The 18769-nt window shown below is 36.5% G+C and overlaps 1 protein-coding gene across 1 annotated transcript in view; it reads right to left on the reverse strand.

Moving 5' to 3' along the window:
• Positions 1–18769, reverse strand: part of PPP3CA (protein phosphatase 3 catalytic subunit alpha) — a 299648-nt gene that overhangs the window by 73529 nt on the left and 207350 nt on the right. The window contains exon 3 of the mRNA XM_027117002.1: positions 4558–4682. Within this exon, the coding sequence (XP_026972803.1) occupies positions 4558–4682 (125 nt within the window). The remainder of the gene's footprint in view (positions 1–4557; positions 4683–18769) is intronic.

Here is an 18769-nt window from a genome sequence, read left to right on the forward strand (position 1 = left end):
TTTTCTCTTATTCAGCTTCCCCAATGAAGCAGCACTAAGGATATAATTTTCTTCATTAGTTTAATTGGCTCACTGATAACAGCAGTGCAGTTCTTTACTTGGTAATTTATGCCTCTTAATGATGTGTATTCTTAAAAACCTGTACAGGGGAGTAAAGAAGGATGTAAAAGAGGAAGCAAGAAGTAAAAAACACATATATACAGTTTCAGATATATATCAAGCAGCTCCCTAAAATAACTATACATGCTGCGAAACATTCTAATCAAAAGTGCTGTCTCTCAGTCACAGGACGGTAAAGTGAGGGATATGCATTGGCTGGGAAAAGATCCAAACTCCTGAAAAAATGTCAAATGCTGCTCCTTTAAGACATCATTTGCCTGGTCTGACAAGCACACAGAGAAGCAGCGGTGGGAGCTAGCAATGCACTATAAGGATGACTGGCTGCAGGGAGACAGCCAGACAATTTCTTCCTCATGTCTGTGGCATCACTCTGTCACCTAACATTGCCTGCTGTACCCTTTGCTTGTTATTCTCATGCAGAAGCATGGAACATTGCCTGACGTGCTGTGGTTCGTTCTAGTCTATGAGCTTACAGCTAATAAACACAACTACTCTTCCTGCTTAAAGGTGTTTGAGGCCTGGGCTGAGATCTAGTCGTTGGTGCAGGGGCACAGCTCTCTAAGCTCAAGGCAATGTCTTGCAGGGCAGAATGGCTAGAAAGGGAGCCCGAGGAAGTGAATAGAAGAAACAGTTGTGTGTGCCTTTGTTTGCAATTCTGAGTTTTTCCCTGCATTCTCAGAGAAACAGACACGAAACTATCAGTATATATGTACACATAGCCTTGATCAAAGAGATTAGGTAGCATAATGCCATCATGAGAAAGAGGATGGTATTTGGTGTGAGGCAAATCATTATCCCAGGCAAAATTATCTCTTTCATCACTATTCAGAAGGTTGTTTGTTTCATTTGGGCTAACTTTGTGGGGAACAATTTCTAATCTTGGCGAAAGAAGATGGGGGGAAAGGCGGGGAGGGAGTGCATAAAATGAACTCCACGTACTGCCCAGAGCACACTACCCAGTGCCTGTAAATACTACCCAGCTGAGACTATATGAAATCTGAATCTACTCTTCAAAGCTGATTTCATAAAAATTAAATTTAACTGCTTCTCTTTGCCCAGAGAATAGCCAAAGGAGGAGACCTGCAGTGGAACTCTCAATTATTGAGATGAATCAGGAAGCCTGTTAGGATAGTACACGCTGGAAAACTGAGCTCTCATTTTAGAATTTATCTTAAACCAACAGGATACGCAAAGAGAATATTTTATATTTAATGCTTTGCCCTTCAGATTATATTATATACAGAGAGTTATTATATATATTAAATTACACATTATGTAATGTGTAATATAATATATATATTATATACAAAGAGTGTGTATCAGTGCCTGCATCACTGATGTGTGCATTTTTGGTGGTTCGTTTAGTGAGTATATGGCCAAGGCATGGGATGTAGTGGAAAGAGCACAGACTTTGCATCCCGGCACTGCCATTTACTATGTGTGTGACTCTCTCTGAGCCTTGGTTTCTGCATGCTGAAAAGAAAGACATTTACATGTTCCTTGAAAAGCTGTGAGGAATAAATGAGATCATTTATACTAGGCAAACAATACCATTTCCAGCTTGCAAACAATGTCAGCTTCCTTAATCCACAATACGAAGCCTCACAGTATCTTCAGTAAGTATATTTTATATAAATATTAGTTCTATTTTAAATAGGCTGATATCCCTGAGCCATTCTCAAACCCCTCAAAGGTCACAGTCTAATCAAAATGGATCATTTTTACTTCTGAGGCTATCACACTTTTGTCATTTCTTTGTGTATGTGGTAAGTCCCCGGGGCTATACTCCCAGACTTTTAGAGTTGAATTAAAGAGCTGTTTTTGAAGATGGGGACTCTGATATATGCATCTCAGAACTTTTAAATGTCCTATGATACACACACTCGATATTTCACCAATATTTGGTTTCAGACTTTGATTCTTTGCTTGAATTGCAGAAGGGACATATTACATAAACTACCACAACTTTCATAGTTCAAAAATCTAGATTAATTGTAGACTAAAATAAAAATCTACTGAGGAACCAGTGATTACTGCTTCGCAACTTCTTTAAGGAAACAGTTCTGAAAAGCTCTAATTAGAGAGAGTTTGGGAAGTTTCAAAAGGTTTGAGGCCAGAGATTCAGAAGCCTGAACTCTTCTCGTAAAAAAATCAAAGGTAAATAGACTGGTAAGATTAAGAAAATATAATCACTCCCAACAGGAGAGTCTTTGCCATTCTTTGCTTAGAAGGTGGGCTTCAAGAAAAGTAGAACGCCAATTTCATTTATCCTCAGAACCTTCCATAGGAGCATATAAATATTAAATGAATAAGATAAATTTAAGTTACTAAAATCATTTTTAAAAATATTTCCTTAGTTTCCACATGACCCTAATTTAAAGGAAGTAGCAGAAACTCTTTATCTCCCATTACTGTTTTCTGTTTATAGCAGTCTTTCTCAAATCTGGCTACACACGGAAATCATATACCGCAAGGTAAACCAATTCTGGCCCACGGGAAGTAACAGTGCCACTTATGGGAAACATCCTTAAATGAGAGGACATACCCTTTTCTTCCTTCTTTTCCTTCTAGCTGCATGTAATGTGGGAATATGAGGGATGAAGCTGGTGTAACAGTCTTGGGTCATGAGGTTGACTTTGTAACGAGGCCATGCACGTCAGATCAATAAGGCAGAGGCCCTGGGCCCTGGCACCAGGCGGGGTCACACGAGCCAGGGTCCGCCCATCTATCAGCTTTTACTAGAGAGAGAAATAAACTTCTATCCTGTTCAAACCACCATTATGTTTGTTTGGGTTTTTTTTCCCTTTACTCTTGGCAGATACTAGCCCTAATGTGATACAAAGGTCTTACAAAATTTGTACTCAGTCACACTTCTCTGCCATGTTGGTCAAGTTAACCCATGAATGAAGTTTATGAGGTTTGCTAATTTCTTCCTCTGTACTTTTCTCACTTCAGTTTCCCTCCTAGTTAAATCTTACTTGTTTTTTGTTTCTAACCCCAGCCATATATGCCCTCGATATTCTCCCAAACATCTATATTCCAATGGTAATTATTTTCTGTACCTTTTTTATCCCAAGATTTTAATAATCAGTTCAAATAATAATTGAATCCTGGAACCATCTGTTCTAGGCTTCTTATTCTATAAAGCTTTTTACAGTTATATTTTCCTACACAGATTTAGGTTTCTAGAGAGCAAGGATGTATATTCCTTTAAATTCTCCTAATTACAGTGCATATACATTGAAGAAATACCTAAATGTACTCCTCTTTTTGGACTTATATACCAACACCACCCCTCCCTCCCTTACCACCATGAATGATTAAGAAATATGTGATCTTTAAATGAGATCCTTAAATGTGATTAATATATTGGTGGGCCATATATATATATACATATATGCATAGTCAATGATGGGAGGTGAATTGAATAACCCCCCCTCCAAAAGTTAGTATAATAGTTTAAAAACAAAAGCCATTTAGGAGTGACATGTTTTTCAACATTAAATATTCCTATAATAAATGAAATATTATGATGAAAATTTAAAAACCTAGAATCTCTTTAATAAATGGTTGTTATGAATGTATGACATCGGTGTGAGACTTCAGTAAATTTGATTTCTCTCTTTAATTAAGAATAACTGTTTTCCTTTTTAACACATTATTTCCAAGAGCACATATAATGTCAGCTACTATAGCATGAGCTCTGATTCTTTAAAACTTATTCTTATTTCAAACTATTTCTTTTAATAAATATTTAATGAGTCATTTCTATGTATGAAACACCACGTTAAGCACCAGAAAGAGAAAACATCTGAATGAAACAAGAGCCTTGTCTTTATTCTGAACGTAACTTGTACTTACCTGAAGCAGATGCAGTTGGGAGGCTGAGGAAGAACCTCTACTCAAAGGTTATCTGTTTTGTTTTAACTAATAATTTTGACAAATTACCCTATTAGATGACAGGTGCCAAAAAAGACAAAATATAGCAGCTGTCAGTGTACTCATACAGACTCATACACACAAATGCAGACACATGCACTTGACTATCAATTTACAAAAATTACTTATTGTCTCATAATTATGAGACATAACCAGGCAAACACATTCCTGCTTATTTAATCAAATTTGATTCATTGTCTCAACAGGAGATAGAATTATCTAATGTCAAATATCATGCAAGTTTTGCAAAGTTGCAAATCTATAAAAAGTACGAAAGGCAAAATCTTACTATGAGCCATTTCCTTGGCATTTCTATGCAATAAAAAGCATATGAGAATCAACGGAAAATAGGATATGGAATTTCCCACACATTTACGTGTATTAAAGTTCATTGTTAAAGACTAGAGATTTCCTTAAGGCAATACATATACCACTTTATTTTGCTAAGATATTGTTGATCCATTACTGAGCAACTAAGAAGAAATGATGCAGACTTACTTCGATACTGAAGTACCCTCTGTCTACATAGTCCCCTAAGAAGAGGTAGCGAGTGTTGGCAGGAGATCCGCCCACTTCAAAGAGCTTCATCAAGTCAAAGAATTGTCCATGGATGTCCCCGCAAACTGAAAGAAACAAAGAAAATTCATCTGATGGTTACATTTTGTTAAGACTCTGAATTAGACAGTAAAATTACAAAATTTTAGAACCATAAGGAATTTAGAGGTCATCTTAGCCAAAACGTTCTTTTGTAAAACAGGAAAGTGAGACAGAAATTCCAAACTTAATTGGTGGCAGACCTGGCTTTTGCATCCAGTTCTACCAATTCACAGATTAACTGGAAAAATAAAGATAATAATAACAATAATGGCTATTATTGTTGTACATTTAACAATTCTGCACCAAACACTCTGCTAAGAGATTTCTACACATTTTATAGTCATGGGATAGGATTTCCTTTTGCAGATTAGTCAAAGAGAGGTTCAGAAATTTGACATAATCTATATACTGAGTCTAAATATGTATCTACTACATGTTATGGACTCCTGAAGAAAAGGAAATGTTGATACCCGTTATAAAAACTGTGTTTCACTGACTCTAAAATGCCATCAATTATAAAACACATCATTATTTTATGTACCACTGAGAAAGGAAAAAACTCCAATTTAATTTAAATTTATATTATAAAAGAGCATTTTTGTAAGATGTACCCTGGTATCAAATGTCAAATTTTATTTTAAATTGTGAAATTAAAAAAATCCTGTAAAACTGTATAAATAATGACTGGTAATTGACATTTCTTAACTTTCTCACCTTCTCTTTTAAACCAAAATTCTTCAAAAAGCTACGTAGTCTCTCTTTTTAAAACTCCTTATTCAGTACTTACTATTTCATTTACTACTTTCAAAGCCCTAAAAAAATAAATATTATCTCCATTATGGTTATGTGGCTAGGCGAGATCACTGTTAAAAATGAATGATATGGGCTTCCCTGGTGGCGCAGTGGTTGAGAGTCCGCCTGCCGATGCAGGGGACACGGGTTCGTGCCCTGGTCCGGGAAGATCCCACATGCCTTGGAGCAGTTGGGCCCGTGAGCCACGGCCGCTCAGCCTGAGCGTCCCGAGCCTGTGCTCCGCAACGGGAGAGGCCAAAACAGTGAGAAGCCCGCGCACCGCAAAAAAAAAAAAAAAAAAAGAATGATACAACTGAACTGAACTGAAAAAAAAAAAAAAGAACGATACCGAGTTTCAATTCAGATTTGTCTAATTCAAAGATTTTGCTGTCAACCATCATGTTATAATATCTTTGACATTTATATGGTTTATACATGTGTATATATTTACTACCTTAAGACAATTTTATGCTTGAATGATGTACGTGATGTGGCTGTTTCTTTAATGCTAAGAGGTTCATAGAATGAATGTTATCAGTGAATAGGAAATCAAGAGGCCAAAGGATGCTATCTTAACACATTCTTATGCTGTAATCACAAGTAAGCTGAAATGTTTTAAACCTCATTCCTTTATCTGATGAAAGCTGATAGAAAGAAAAATGAGTCAAAGAAGTTCATTGATGAAAAAACTATAAAACAATGGGTGAATAAAAATGTCCTATAAATCCCCATTCTTACCATCAAGGAACAGCTAGTAAGGACCCAGAGTTCTATAAGCCTGAAACAGGTACCGGTCAGGTGGACCGGTATTTTAGAATACCTGCACTCAAAAAGCTTAGAACCTATCAAAACAGATGTAAATTACAAGGAGCTATAACTGCTAAGGCATTCTGCAAATTCCAATCCCATAGCTTCTTCCCTCTCATGAGCAAGAGATACACAGTACAAATGCCAGAAACATATTCTTCCACTTCTGAAATAATATCATACTAGAAAATTGTTTATAAATAATCGTTTTTATTCTTACAGTTGAGTACTTTGCAAACGGGTCCTTATCCTGGCCTAATGAGGAATTTGGGTTGTGAGAGACATGTCATATACTGTATTTTAACCAAAGGGAAAGAAATAAAGAGCAACAAGTGTCATGGTTCAAACACTGCCGGGTACAGATGCCAGTACCCACTCTGGGGAGACTTGCATGCTGCATTTAGAGCTGTGAAAACTGATATTAATAATAATAATAATAATACAACTAAAAATAAGTAGATAATAAAACAATTCTTAAAACTTAAATGGACTAATAATAAATCCATTTAGAAGACTGAATTAGCATATCTGTATTACTAAATTTTTAAGAAGGCAAGAATAAACTTATTAGTTAATGAGTAATAAGATAATTCATCTTCCACTGATTTATCCCTTGAAATTACAGTTGGTATGGCTTACTTATCACAGGTTTCTCTCAAATGGCAGGCATTTTTACACCTGTCATGTTATGTTTCAAACCAGAAATTACAAACAAAAAAGGTTTGGCTGGAAACCAAGCCTTTCTTTACATGCTCTCCATTAAGTTCAGAAGTTGAAGGAAGGAACTTCAGGGAAAGAAAGTATGAAGCAGGGTGCTTTGTTTCAGCTGAACTGATGCAGCCGTCAAATGTTAACACCTGTGACCAGGACACTTCCTTGCCACTGTCCCTCTCTCTATCCTGAATCCTATCAGAGGGATAGGATCCTATCAGAGGGTCAATTATGGGGTAAGGCTCAGGGAAAACATGAAGCCAGGTGATGGGGTAGGATGGAGGATTCAAACATTATTTGGAATTTGTATTATAGTAGCAAGTCTAATAATCATATTTTTACGCTATTATTAAAAGGTCCCCTGGTCAAAATGGGTGTAGGCATGGAAAACAAAATACCCTGAAATTCAGTTACTTGTATGATGGCCACATCATCACTGACTTTACTTTAGACCAGCCACAGAATTCAAATCATACTTTTACAGTAAGGACTTCTTATGACAATGTCCAGCGAAGGAAAGCAACTTGCACATACAATCATAAAAAATATGCAAAGCCCAATGAAAGAAAACAGTAGTTCAAATAAAATACACCCGAAAAATTGAGATATTTTTATTAGAGATGTAAGGATTTCCCAGGTCAGTTTAAGTTAAAGCTATTTAACTTTAAAAAACAATCATCTACCTATCTATCTATCTATCTAGTCACCATCCTATTGCCCTTCTTGTTCACTAGATGCCAGTCTTCTCTGTCTCAAATAAGCCACGTTTCTTTCTTGTATTTTCACAGACTGACTCCTTTTCATCCAATAGGTCTCAGCTACATGTCAGTAGCGTTAAGGAGGTCTTTTGATAAAGGAGCTACCTCTCTCTAAAATTCTTCTTCTTCCCATTAACTTGTTTTACTTTCTTCATCCACTTATTACTCTCAGGAATGATCTAGCTGATTAATTTGCCTGCCTGTTTCTTCCCTGATTCTTCCCATTGGAACATAACCTACACGAGGACTATAGCCTGTGTGAAGCCGTCAGTTTGGTTCACTGACCAGGTGGAGAATAGCACCTACCACCCAAAAGGTACATGAGAAACGTGCTACCCTAGGATTCTTCCACTGGGCCTGTGCTGTGCTGAATTTGGAAATCCATTAACGAAGAAGTCAAGGTTTTGAGGGGCCCTTGGGATTGACAGAGTTGGACAATAGTTGGACTTTGCTTTGGTGGAAGCTGAAGGTCTTCGACTGGTCTGAGATGGTGCCTGTTTTAAGCCTTTAAGTCACAACTTTCCAATTAGTGTGCGGCAAGACTGGGGGAGAATGTGGGAACTCCACACAGTTTATGGTAGTTTCTTGACCTGGTTCTACATCAGTAACACTTGGGGAACTTTTGAAACTACAGATTCTTGGGTCCTGAAACAGAATCTCCAGAAATGCAGATTTATAACAAGATCTTCAATGACTCTTATCCAGAGAGTAAGACTAAACAGACCTAGGCTTTTGACCGTCTGTCTCGGCACACTCAGCCCTCATTCTGCATGCTTGGGCAGTTCCCCTCACAGGGTTCACATGTGGGGGAGATACACACTGGAAAGGCAACTTAGTTCGATGCTAATTCCAGGTTGGTGTGAGATCGGGATTTCCTATTATGTGAAAGGATAATATTGAAGTGATTGTTTGATAGAGTCTAGGATAGAGGAGTGAATCTAACAAAGGTGACGACAAAGAGCAAATTTACTTGTGCATTTGAATTGGCTGTTGCTCAGGCCTTGTGCATTGCAGCTTTCAGATAAAGGATTTATCCCAAAGTCCTAATATTTGGGAACGTTTACTATTTTAATATCCAACATCAGGAAGAAAGCGATCTCCATGCTGAGGTATATCCACACTTAGGTACCCAAGAGGATGGAGGGTAGGGCCAGGGCATCACACAGAGGGAAGGGTACTTCCACGTGATGGTAAGTGAGAAGTATAACCAGGTAACCTGCCTTCTTTGTAATGCCGTGGCCCGCACCTTCCATTCTCTTGGGTACCTAACACACTGGTGTCCAAAGAGAAGTAAAGTACAACAAATGTCAGCTAATGAGGCAAACCATCTGCTTGGCTGCTCACAGCCTCTAATTCCCCACGAGGCTAGGTCCTTTCATCTTCAATGTCATTGGCTTTAACAGCACTTCTAGAACAGCCAGGCTTTGACAAGTTCTATTCTACCTTCCAGGCAAGCTCATTCTTCACCAAACACTCCTGCTTCCCCTATTCCCCTAGCTTCCCATTATTTGCTTCTCATTTCCAACGAAACACTGCTGGCAGGCAGGAACTCAACTAGGGGCTAGCTCTAAGAGACCTACGATACTGAAAAAGCACCAAAAACATAGGAACACAGTACAGGCAGTAAAAGCTAGTCTCTATGAAATATCCATCCATCTGGCTGAACATTCAAAAATATATATCTCTTCAATAGATTATTACCAGAATTGTATATATTTCCATCACAGATGTATAGTTATGGCATTTAATGAAATGAACACATCAAAGATAACAAAAGAAAGCATACGGGTTTTTCTCTGGACCACTGCTACCCTCAGCCATTAGCAACCTGATGCAGTCCTCCACTTGTTTTTATACTGGACAAGTAAGAACTACCAGGTACACTGAGCAGTTGAATCTATTTGTTGAGAAGGTGGTAAGGTTGCCATTATCTTCTCCTTGGTCCCTTCTCTAAGTCAGGTGACTAAGTGGTTTTGAACCTGGCTGTTCTAACATCCTCAGTACAACCAAATGGTGCAAGAGGGATCAACATCCTGCAATGCTTACACATTTATTTCTTCATTCTCGTCTACTATCAGGAAATACATAAGTTATGCCTAAATAACCAACTACTAAGTAATACCTAAGCAAACAATTACTTTTGAGTAATTGCCTTTTAATATTGCTTCCCTCCCCCAGTAACTCTTGACCCACAGTAAATAAAAGTTTACTGGAAATGATTCTCACACAAGAATGGTCTCAGTAACTTTTGATCTAAGGCTTCTGAAGAGGAGTACAGAATTTTAAAGGGGGAACTAGAAAACATACAGAAAGCCTTTGTCTTTGTTTTTTAGGGAAGGAAATAGCTTTTATTTCTCATATCATTGCTAGAGAGCTAGTTATTAAACTTTGAAATCACAGACTTAGGAGGTTAAAGTATATCTAAATATAAACATTAATTTAAATGTGTTTGTGTGTGTGTGTGTGTGTGTGTGTGTGTGTGTAAAGCCACCTACCACAAAGGAGGAAGTATTTGGAGATTAGTGGTCAGTGCAGCAGTTAGGGAGTCATTAAACAAGGTCAAGACTTTACTCACTGTAGATTACAGCAAAGTAGTGCTAAAGAGAAATGCAATAAACAGCTGGGGCAGGAACAAGGGGCTCTTTGTAGTTAGCTGAGAAAGCTCTTGGGATCTACAAACTAGACAACGAGTCAGTCACAGGGCGAGTCTAAGAGTCCCTAGAACTGGCACACTGCTCAGGAGAGAAGATAATGGCCAGCATATTGAGGACAAACAGACCCTTGAGAAAATAATCTCAAGGATAGAGGACAAGTTAGAAAGATAAGCACAACCAGGACCAAGCCTAGGCCTTGCATCTCCAGACTAACAGAAGTACTGCTAACTCTCTGTTGAAAAGGTGCTCAAAACAACAACCCTGCGTACATTATATGTGTAATCAAGTATGCATGTCTAAATCAATTTAGTGATTCTGCAAATAAGTATACTCATATTATAAGTTAATTATTTTTTCAAAGAATTCCATTGTTTTCTAAATCTACATTGGCAACTAAATCGCTACATTAGAAAATGTAAACAGTAGAATGCACTGAACATATTAGGATGAGGTCCCAGTATAATTGCTACACAATTGATAGCTTGAAAAGAACTCTGCTACAGCTGCCATCCAGAGTGGAAAACATATAAAGAAACGTAAGATAAAAATACATACTTTCATATAAAACTACTTAGAATAGCTTTGAACTAATGCTCAGACTTATGCATTTGGCCCTGTTTACTTGCCTATATTAAAGGAAATCCAAAGAAAATCATTGGGTCAACTTCGTACTGACACTAAGCAAAATTTTTATAATGTCATAGAATTCCAGTTTAAAGAATGCTTACAGAAAACAACAACAACAAATCAGTGAAATAATACATTGCAGGTGAAAATAGATTTTTCATGGACTGGCATTTCAAAATTGCATCAGTATTATGATTTAGAAGTCAAGAGCTTTTAATTCTTGACTCACTGTTTATTTTTCTATAAAGATCTTTTAGTTCCTCCAAAATACTGGCTTTTATCATCGTGGAAGATGTGCATGAAGTAGAATAACTACCTCTACACGTTTTTCCAGTTCACATGAAACTAACAGGTTGTAATTTTTCTCTTAGAGAAGACATTACTGAATTGCTGAGCAATTTTCACCATTAGAATTCCACTCTCCTTTCAACTTCATTTACTGCAACCCAATTTTTTTTCCATAATAGACACATTTTTCCAAGACAATAAAAGTTCTAATGTTAAGGAACTAATATTATGTCTAATTCTCAGCATGAGGAGATTAACCTATTAATTTACTGGTTTGGTTTTTGAATCCTCTATCTGCTACACCTTTTTCTTTTCCAAAATCTGCAATTTTGCAGAGAACGATCTTGCATTTAGAGGTTTTGTTAGATGTTAAACACAGTGGGTACCACAAGTACGTATCTGTTTCCCCCTGTAGACCATCCAGGCTTATGTAACTTTAGTGGATGATAAGTTCAAGTACAAACCAGCCTGCCCGAATATGTGTGATTCATTAGCAGAATGTGCAAACTTCTGAAATCAGGCAATTACTGAGATAAAAGTGAGTTTCATTACAGCATTCACTATACATCTAGAGAGCTTCATCAACTGTAAAATAAACTAACCAAGAAAAAAATAACAGGGCTCTAATTCATCAAAGAGGTATACTGCAAAATAATTAATATTTTCCCCATAATGAATATTACTTTTCAAATGTTAAATATGTATTAGGTACTTTATAAAATACAAAATATGAATTCTTAACCAGGGCTTGATAGTATAAAATGATAATGAAAAGTCTATAATTAAAATTTCCTAAAAACTATATTTTTTCTTTTAAAATCCTTGAAATGTCAGTAATGAAATTAAATACAAAACAATAACAGCACCAGTGTAGATTAACAGCAATAATTTCAAACATTTTCTTTATATTTATGATGCTTTTTTACAAAGATAAACTGTTAGCCAGCGTTAATGAGAAATGTAACAGGACAATTGAAAAAACAAGAATGGGATATACTGTAGATTACAATAGATAATAAAATCGCAACAATCCAGTACTAAATATGAATACTTCATGAATCCCATAAATCTCAGTTTATAACTCAGTTTATAACTCAGTTTATAATTACATGGAAAGAAACTAGAAGAGTCTGCATTTTTAAACTGCTTTATAGAAGGACCAAGCATACACAGCACCATGGTAAATCCACTGTTTATCCCCATCAGCAGAAAAATCAATGATTGAAACACGTATTTATTTCTTATCTTAAAGATGAGTTTTCTCACTATCAAGATTTTTCTTATTTTGTTTACTGGAATAACTTAATCTATTGAATAAGAATGTATTTGTTCCATCTATTATCACTATTTTTCCATTTCAGCACCAATCCAGATTTTAACAAAATGCCTAACTGTTAAAGATTCCTAATAACATTATGGAATTATTTTAAGTCACAGTCATGGCAGTGACAGTAGTAAATAATAACAATAAGTAAATATGTACAATACTTATAGCGTTATTTAAATTTGGTCATCATTATGTTCATATGTCCAAGTTTGATCAGTCCTGGAAACTATCAGTTATTTGATATGTGATTTACTTACATTATGTAGTTCACTAAACCCTTGATTGTCATCACCAGACAATAAAGAGTACTGGATGAACTATGAGATGATATAATTTCAGCCAAATATAAATAAACTTGATATCTTACGTAATATATATTTATTAATAAACGAGAGATCGTTCCCTTCACTTTTTGAAATACTGATGCCAGGTTTCAGATCCTATGAACTCCCTCCAGGACCCTAAAAACTGGGCTCTCACTATGGTAATCAGACCTAGGGGTTATAGATCTATGCCTTAGCATTCCCATCTTAGGTCTTCCAAACTGGTATTTCTGGAGGGGTGTTTTATGTTTTGTTTTGTTTTTTTAATTGTCTGGGAACTGTGGCCACAGTATACTTTCAATTCTGGCTTTTTCCTGGACATGTTATTTCTTCCTGGGTGAGAGGCAGTAGCGTGTAATGGTTGAGAACACAGTCTATGAAGCTAAACTGCTCAGTTTCATAACTGCTGTCTGTGAGTTTTTGCTTTGTATGTGTATTCCTCCTAACTGACCTTAATCAGTAAGCTGTGGCTTTTTAGTTAATCATTTTCTCATTAATTCTCCCTGAATCAGCTTGACCATCTCAAGAAAGCATGGGCTCTTCTAATATGCTTTTCCCAATCTCCTCCTCACACAGTCACACTCTATTCTTTTTTACTGCAATTCTTTAGGCTTTGACTACCTTGCCCTATAAATCGCCACTTGTGTAACTAGGACAAAAAACTTAATCTGTGTAGGAGGCCTCAGATGGCTCATCTATAAGGGGCTTCATAATAAACCGTTTTAAAATAAGTTTTTAAAAATTAAATGAAATAATATAAGGGGGAAAAAAAGGCTCAGCACGCTGTGGCACACAGAATGCACTAACACAAAGTGAAATGGCAGATGTGGCCACTATTCCAGAGGTTGTCTACCTAAGAAACATCTTTGCCAGATTTAGACAGATGATTGCAGTACCTGTAGTCAATGTAGCCATAAATAAAACATACAAAAAGTCGTTCAATTTTCTTCCACTTCTTATCCAAATGTATGCTATCATATGTTGAAAGCTGTTAAGCCTGAAATCAAATAGACTGGGCCTCATGTTCCACAATTTCCATTTTTTAAGAGTGGAAATATCTCCAAATGGCTTTAGTGATATTACCCATCTTTCAGCCAGTAACAGCACCATGATGAGTTTCCAGTTAGCCTCATTTTCTTTTGTAGCAGAGCTCATTTACAAGACCACTCTGTTCCTTGGCTGTGTAATGGTAGTAATGTTTTAAAAGCTGAAAGTGACACGGTAAATAGAAGAAATGTAAGGTATTTCACCAAATGGATTTTCAAAAAAACTACTCTTCTTAGATTTCTGGAAAACTCGGTTAAGAAAAATCTTCTGAGTAGGAAAAAAGTGAGTCATCTCTTATTCTTGTCATGATACTCGTCAAATTTTGACGATTTAAAAGATTATTTTGTTTTTAATATTTTTAAAACTCAAGGAAAGCAACTAATGATATTTAATTCGAAAGTCCACTTATTCATCACTAATTTGGCAATTACAGGCAGTGGGGATATTCGTAAAAGGGTTTTTACTTACCACTGACTTTCAAGTAGTCAGCTCTATTTATGTCTACTACTAAGTAAACAAGGCTAATAAGTGCTATTCCTAACCGATAATACTTAAATGACCTGATGGAAAGAAGGACAGACTATGTGCTACCATTTCATCAGTAAAAACATATGTTTATTTTGGTACATGACTCTTTTTGAATTATGGTTTTCTCAGGGTATATGCCCAGTAATGGGATTGCTGGGTCGTATGGTAGTTCTATTTTTAGTTTTTTAAGGAACATCCATACTGTTCTCCATAGTGGCTGTATCAATTTATATTCCCACCAACGGTGCACCCTCTCCAGCATTTATTGTTTGTAGATTTTTTGATGATGGCCATTCTGACCGGTGTGAGATGATATCTCATTGCAATTTTGATTTGCATTTCTCTAATGATTAATGATGTTGAGCATTCTTTCATGTGTCTGTAGGCAACCTGTATATCTTCTTTGGAGAAATGTCTATTTAGGTCTTCTGCCCATTTTTGGATTGGGTTGTTTGTTTTTTTGATATTGAGCTGCATGTAAATTTTGGAGATTAATCCTTTGTCGGTTGCTTCATTTGCAAATATTTTCTCCCATTCTGAGGGTTGTCTTTTGGTCTTGTTTATGGTTTCCTTTGCTGTGCAAAAGCTTTTAAGTTTCATTAGGTCCCATTTGTTTATTTTTGTTTTTATTTCCATTTCTCTAGGAGGAGGGTCAAAAAGGATCTTGCTGTGATTTATGTCATAGAGTGCTCTCCCTATGTTTTCCTCTAAGAGTTTGATGGTGTCTGGCCTTACATTTAGGTCTTTAATCCATTTTGCATTTATTTTTGTGTATGGTGTTAGGGAGTGTTCTAATTTCATTGCAGCTCTGTTTACAATAGCCAGGACATGGAAGCAATCTAAGTGTCCATCAACAGATGAATGGATAAAGAAGATGTGGCACATATATACAATGGAATATTACTCAGCCATAAAAAGAAACAAAATTGAGTTATCTGTAGTGAGGTGGATGGACCTAGAGTCTGTCATACGGAGTGAAGTAAGTCGGAAAGAGAAAAACAAATACCCTATGCTAACTCATATATATGGAATCTAAGAAAAAAAAAAAGGTCATTAAGAACCTAGGGGTAAGACGAGAATAAAGACACAGACCTACTAGAGAATGGACTTGAGCATATGGGGAGGGGGAAGGGTAAGCTGGGACAAACTGAGAGAGTGGCATGGACATATATACACTACCAAACGTAAGGTAGATAGCTAGTGGCAAGCAGCCGCATAGCACAGGGAGATCAGCTCGGTGCTTTGTGAACACCTAGAGGGGTGGGATAGGGAGGGTGGGAGGGAGGGAGACGCAAGAGGGAAGAGATATGTATATGTATAGCTGATTCACTTTGTTATAAAGCAGAAACTAACACACCATTGTAAAGCAATTATACTACAATAAAGATGTTAAAAAAACAAAACAAAAATATATGTTTATTTGTTATATGGGGCATATTTGGAAATGGGATTTTTAATTCTTAATTGAGTGATTATTAAAAATACATGAACCACACAGACATGTTAGAACACATTGATTTGAAAATTAGTTAAGAAAAAATATTTCCGGGAACATGATTCTGACAAAGGCAATAAGCCTGTTTCTTAATTCTGCCTAGTTTTCCTCTATCTATCATTTCCTTGTCTACCTTTCATTAAGCAGATATTCCAGAATATCTGGGAAAAAGTGAATAAAACATTGAAATATGAAATATTTACTAAAAGCGCTGAATTAAAATGATAAATAAACAGCATCAAAGGCTGAGTACTTTTTACTGTGTTTAATTATACTGAGACAGTGAAGAAATGGAAGGCATGGAACTTGGTCTCAAGAACTTTAGAGCACACTTGAGAAGACATACATATACAAAATGGCATGAAAAAGTACTGGCTTCCTGACATCTGAGTATTTCCCTCTCCATCCTGAAACATCTGAGCACTGACTCATGGTCAAGAAGTATGGGTTTAAGACTTAGGTCTCCCATCCAGGAAAATCATTTCATTGCCTGTTTACCACCTGTCAAATTCTTAACAGAGGGAAGCACATATACAGTTTTTCTAAAAATAAAAGTCAAATTATAAATACTTCACATTTACCTTTAGTAATGATACTTTTATTTTGAAATTTCAAATTCATTAAGAAAGGGTAAGAGATTGTTTTATGTATTCAAAAGGGGAATCAATTAAAATTTTAAAAAATCTGTACTAGGTTATCACAAATTTCCATGTCAGAACTAATATTCACTTAACTGAAGACTTCTCTTATGGGGCTGATTGTATTCCACAGTGATACAAACCATCAATTCTGTTAATCTTTGTGAGTATAAATATGAGTCACAGTTACCTAAATTGATTGAAACCATAGCATCCATCACTTCTTTGTATATTCTGTCCATTTACATATGTGCTGGTCACCAGTTTGAGCCTGAATCATGTCTCGTTTCTTGTTTCTTTAGCATTTGACACATAACTAATTAAATTATGCAAAAATCATGTTTTCCTAACATGTTATATATGGCATATAAACTGAGCCATCATGGCAAATTAATGCAGGTGTTTGGAAAACAGAAAATAGCTGCTGATAACTCATCATAACTTGTGATTCATTAGTAACTATAATTTCAGATTTAGTTTAATTTTCATCAATTAGAAATGATGAATGTTGTTATATATTTGAATTGCTAAAAAGACCAGTCAGGATTATCAATCAACCTTTTTCTTTCCCTTCACAAAATATAAAAAAACTGAAAAACATGTTCATAACGTGTTTGGTGAATTACTAACTAGGTGACTTTTACTAGGAAAAAGTTTGTTTTATAAAATCACATAACTTCAGGTTTCATTTCCTTATAGACCTACTTCATTAAATTTCCAGAACTCTTTCCATCTTCTATATTCCTTATTAATGCATTTTAAACAAAAAATTTTAAGGTTCTTAATACAGAGGCTTTTAAAATATGAAATGTCTTTGCTATTAGTCACATCACAAATTCAACTACATTTTACAAAAGAACACTTGATTTCTCCTAAGATGATTTGGTGCTTTACACAGAGAGTTCACATTTCAGATGGGACAAAACTGTCTATAATTGGAAACAACAGCTAACTTCATAAACGAGGATATTTTATGCAGTCTTAACCAGCAGGTAGTTAATAAGTATCTCCGATGTGTTAGGTGTTACGGTGAATTACAAATCAGCCATTATTCTTTCAAACTGGTGGGAAGACAAGCTCATACAAATATGAAATAAAGAATAATATATAATTTTATACTAAAGGAATATAAACACAATTAATTCCCTCATGAAATATAAAGTATACTTGGGATATAAGACTTACACATATGAGTAGGTACCAGATAGGGATAAAATCTCTGTCTTATGGATGTTTCCTAGGAAGTGGTTAGAAGCCAAAAACATGGGGCTTGAAAATGTTTGCCGAGGCAGGCATGGCAAATATGATCCTTTCCTTCTGTTTCATGAATAAGTAATTTTCCTCTTAGCAGAGATAAGTCATCCTGACCACTCTGACCTTTGCCTTGCGAAGAGGAAGACCACGCAAAGACCAGGGTGGCTGAGGTCACACATTGGCTTCAAATGTGTTCTGCAGAGCTGAAGGATACATGAGGAGTGTTGCGGTCATTATTACAATAAGCTCTACTTTTATTGTTTTTATCCCTTGGAGTTTCATGTAGGGTTTTTTCTTTCTCTGTGTGTGTGTGTGTGTGTGTGTGTGTGTGTGCGCGCGTGTGTGTGTGTGTGTGCGCGCGCGCGCGTCTGTGCGCGCGCTGGGGTGGGGTACCCCCAGGGGAGATTCTGCTGCTTGAAACTTGTTTATGAATACTACTGATATAGACAGAAGTCTTACAGAAAGTCAGAAGTTATGGAAATGAAGATCGGCTGAGATTATCAAAAAAGACTTATTTGAAGGAAAGTGACTTGCAGTGTTGATAAAATTGTTAATAAACGGAGAATAAGAGAAAGAGATCGGGCTTCCCTGGTGGCGCAGTGGTTGAGAGTCTGCCTGCTGATGCAGACGCGGGTTCGGGACGCGGGTTCGTGCCCCAGTCCGGGAGGATCCCACGTGCCGCGGAGCGGCTGGGCCCGTGAGCCATGGCTGCTGGGCCTGCACGTCCGGAGCCTGTGCTCCGCAACGGGAAAGGGGCCACAGCAGTGAGAGGCCCGCGTACCGCAAAAAAAAAAAGAGAAAGAGATCTTTAGGTAGGAAGGTGCAAATGAACGAGACTAACTGGATCGCAAAACAATTTGGATT

This window comes from Aethalodelphis obliquidens, unplaced genomic scaffold, assembly GCF_003676395.1.
Source record: "Aethalodelphis obliquidens isolate GAN/ISIS:26980383/991018 unplaced genomic scaffold, ASM367639v1 scaffold17, whole genome shotgun sequence".
Lineage (NCBI taxonomy): Eukaryota > Metazoa > Chordata > Mammalia > Artiodactyla > Delphinidae > Aethalodelphis > Aethalodelphis obliquidens.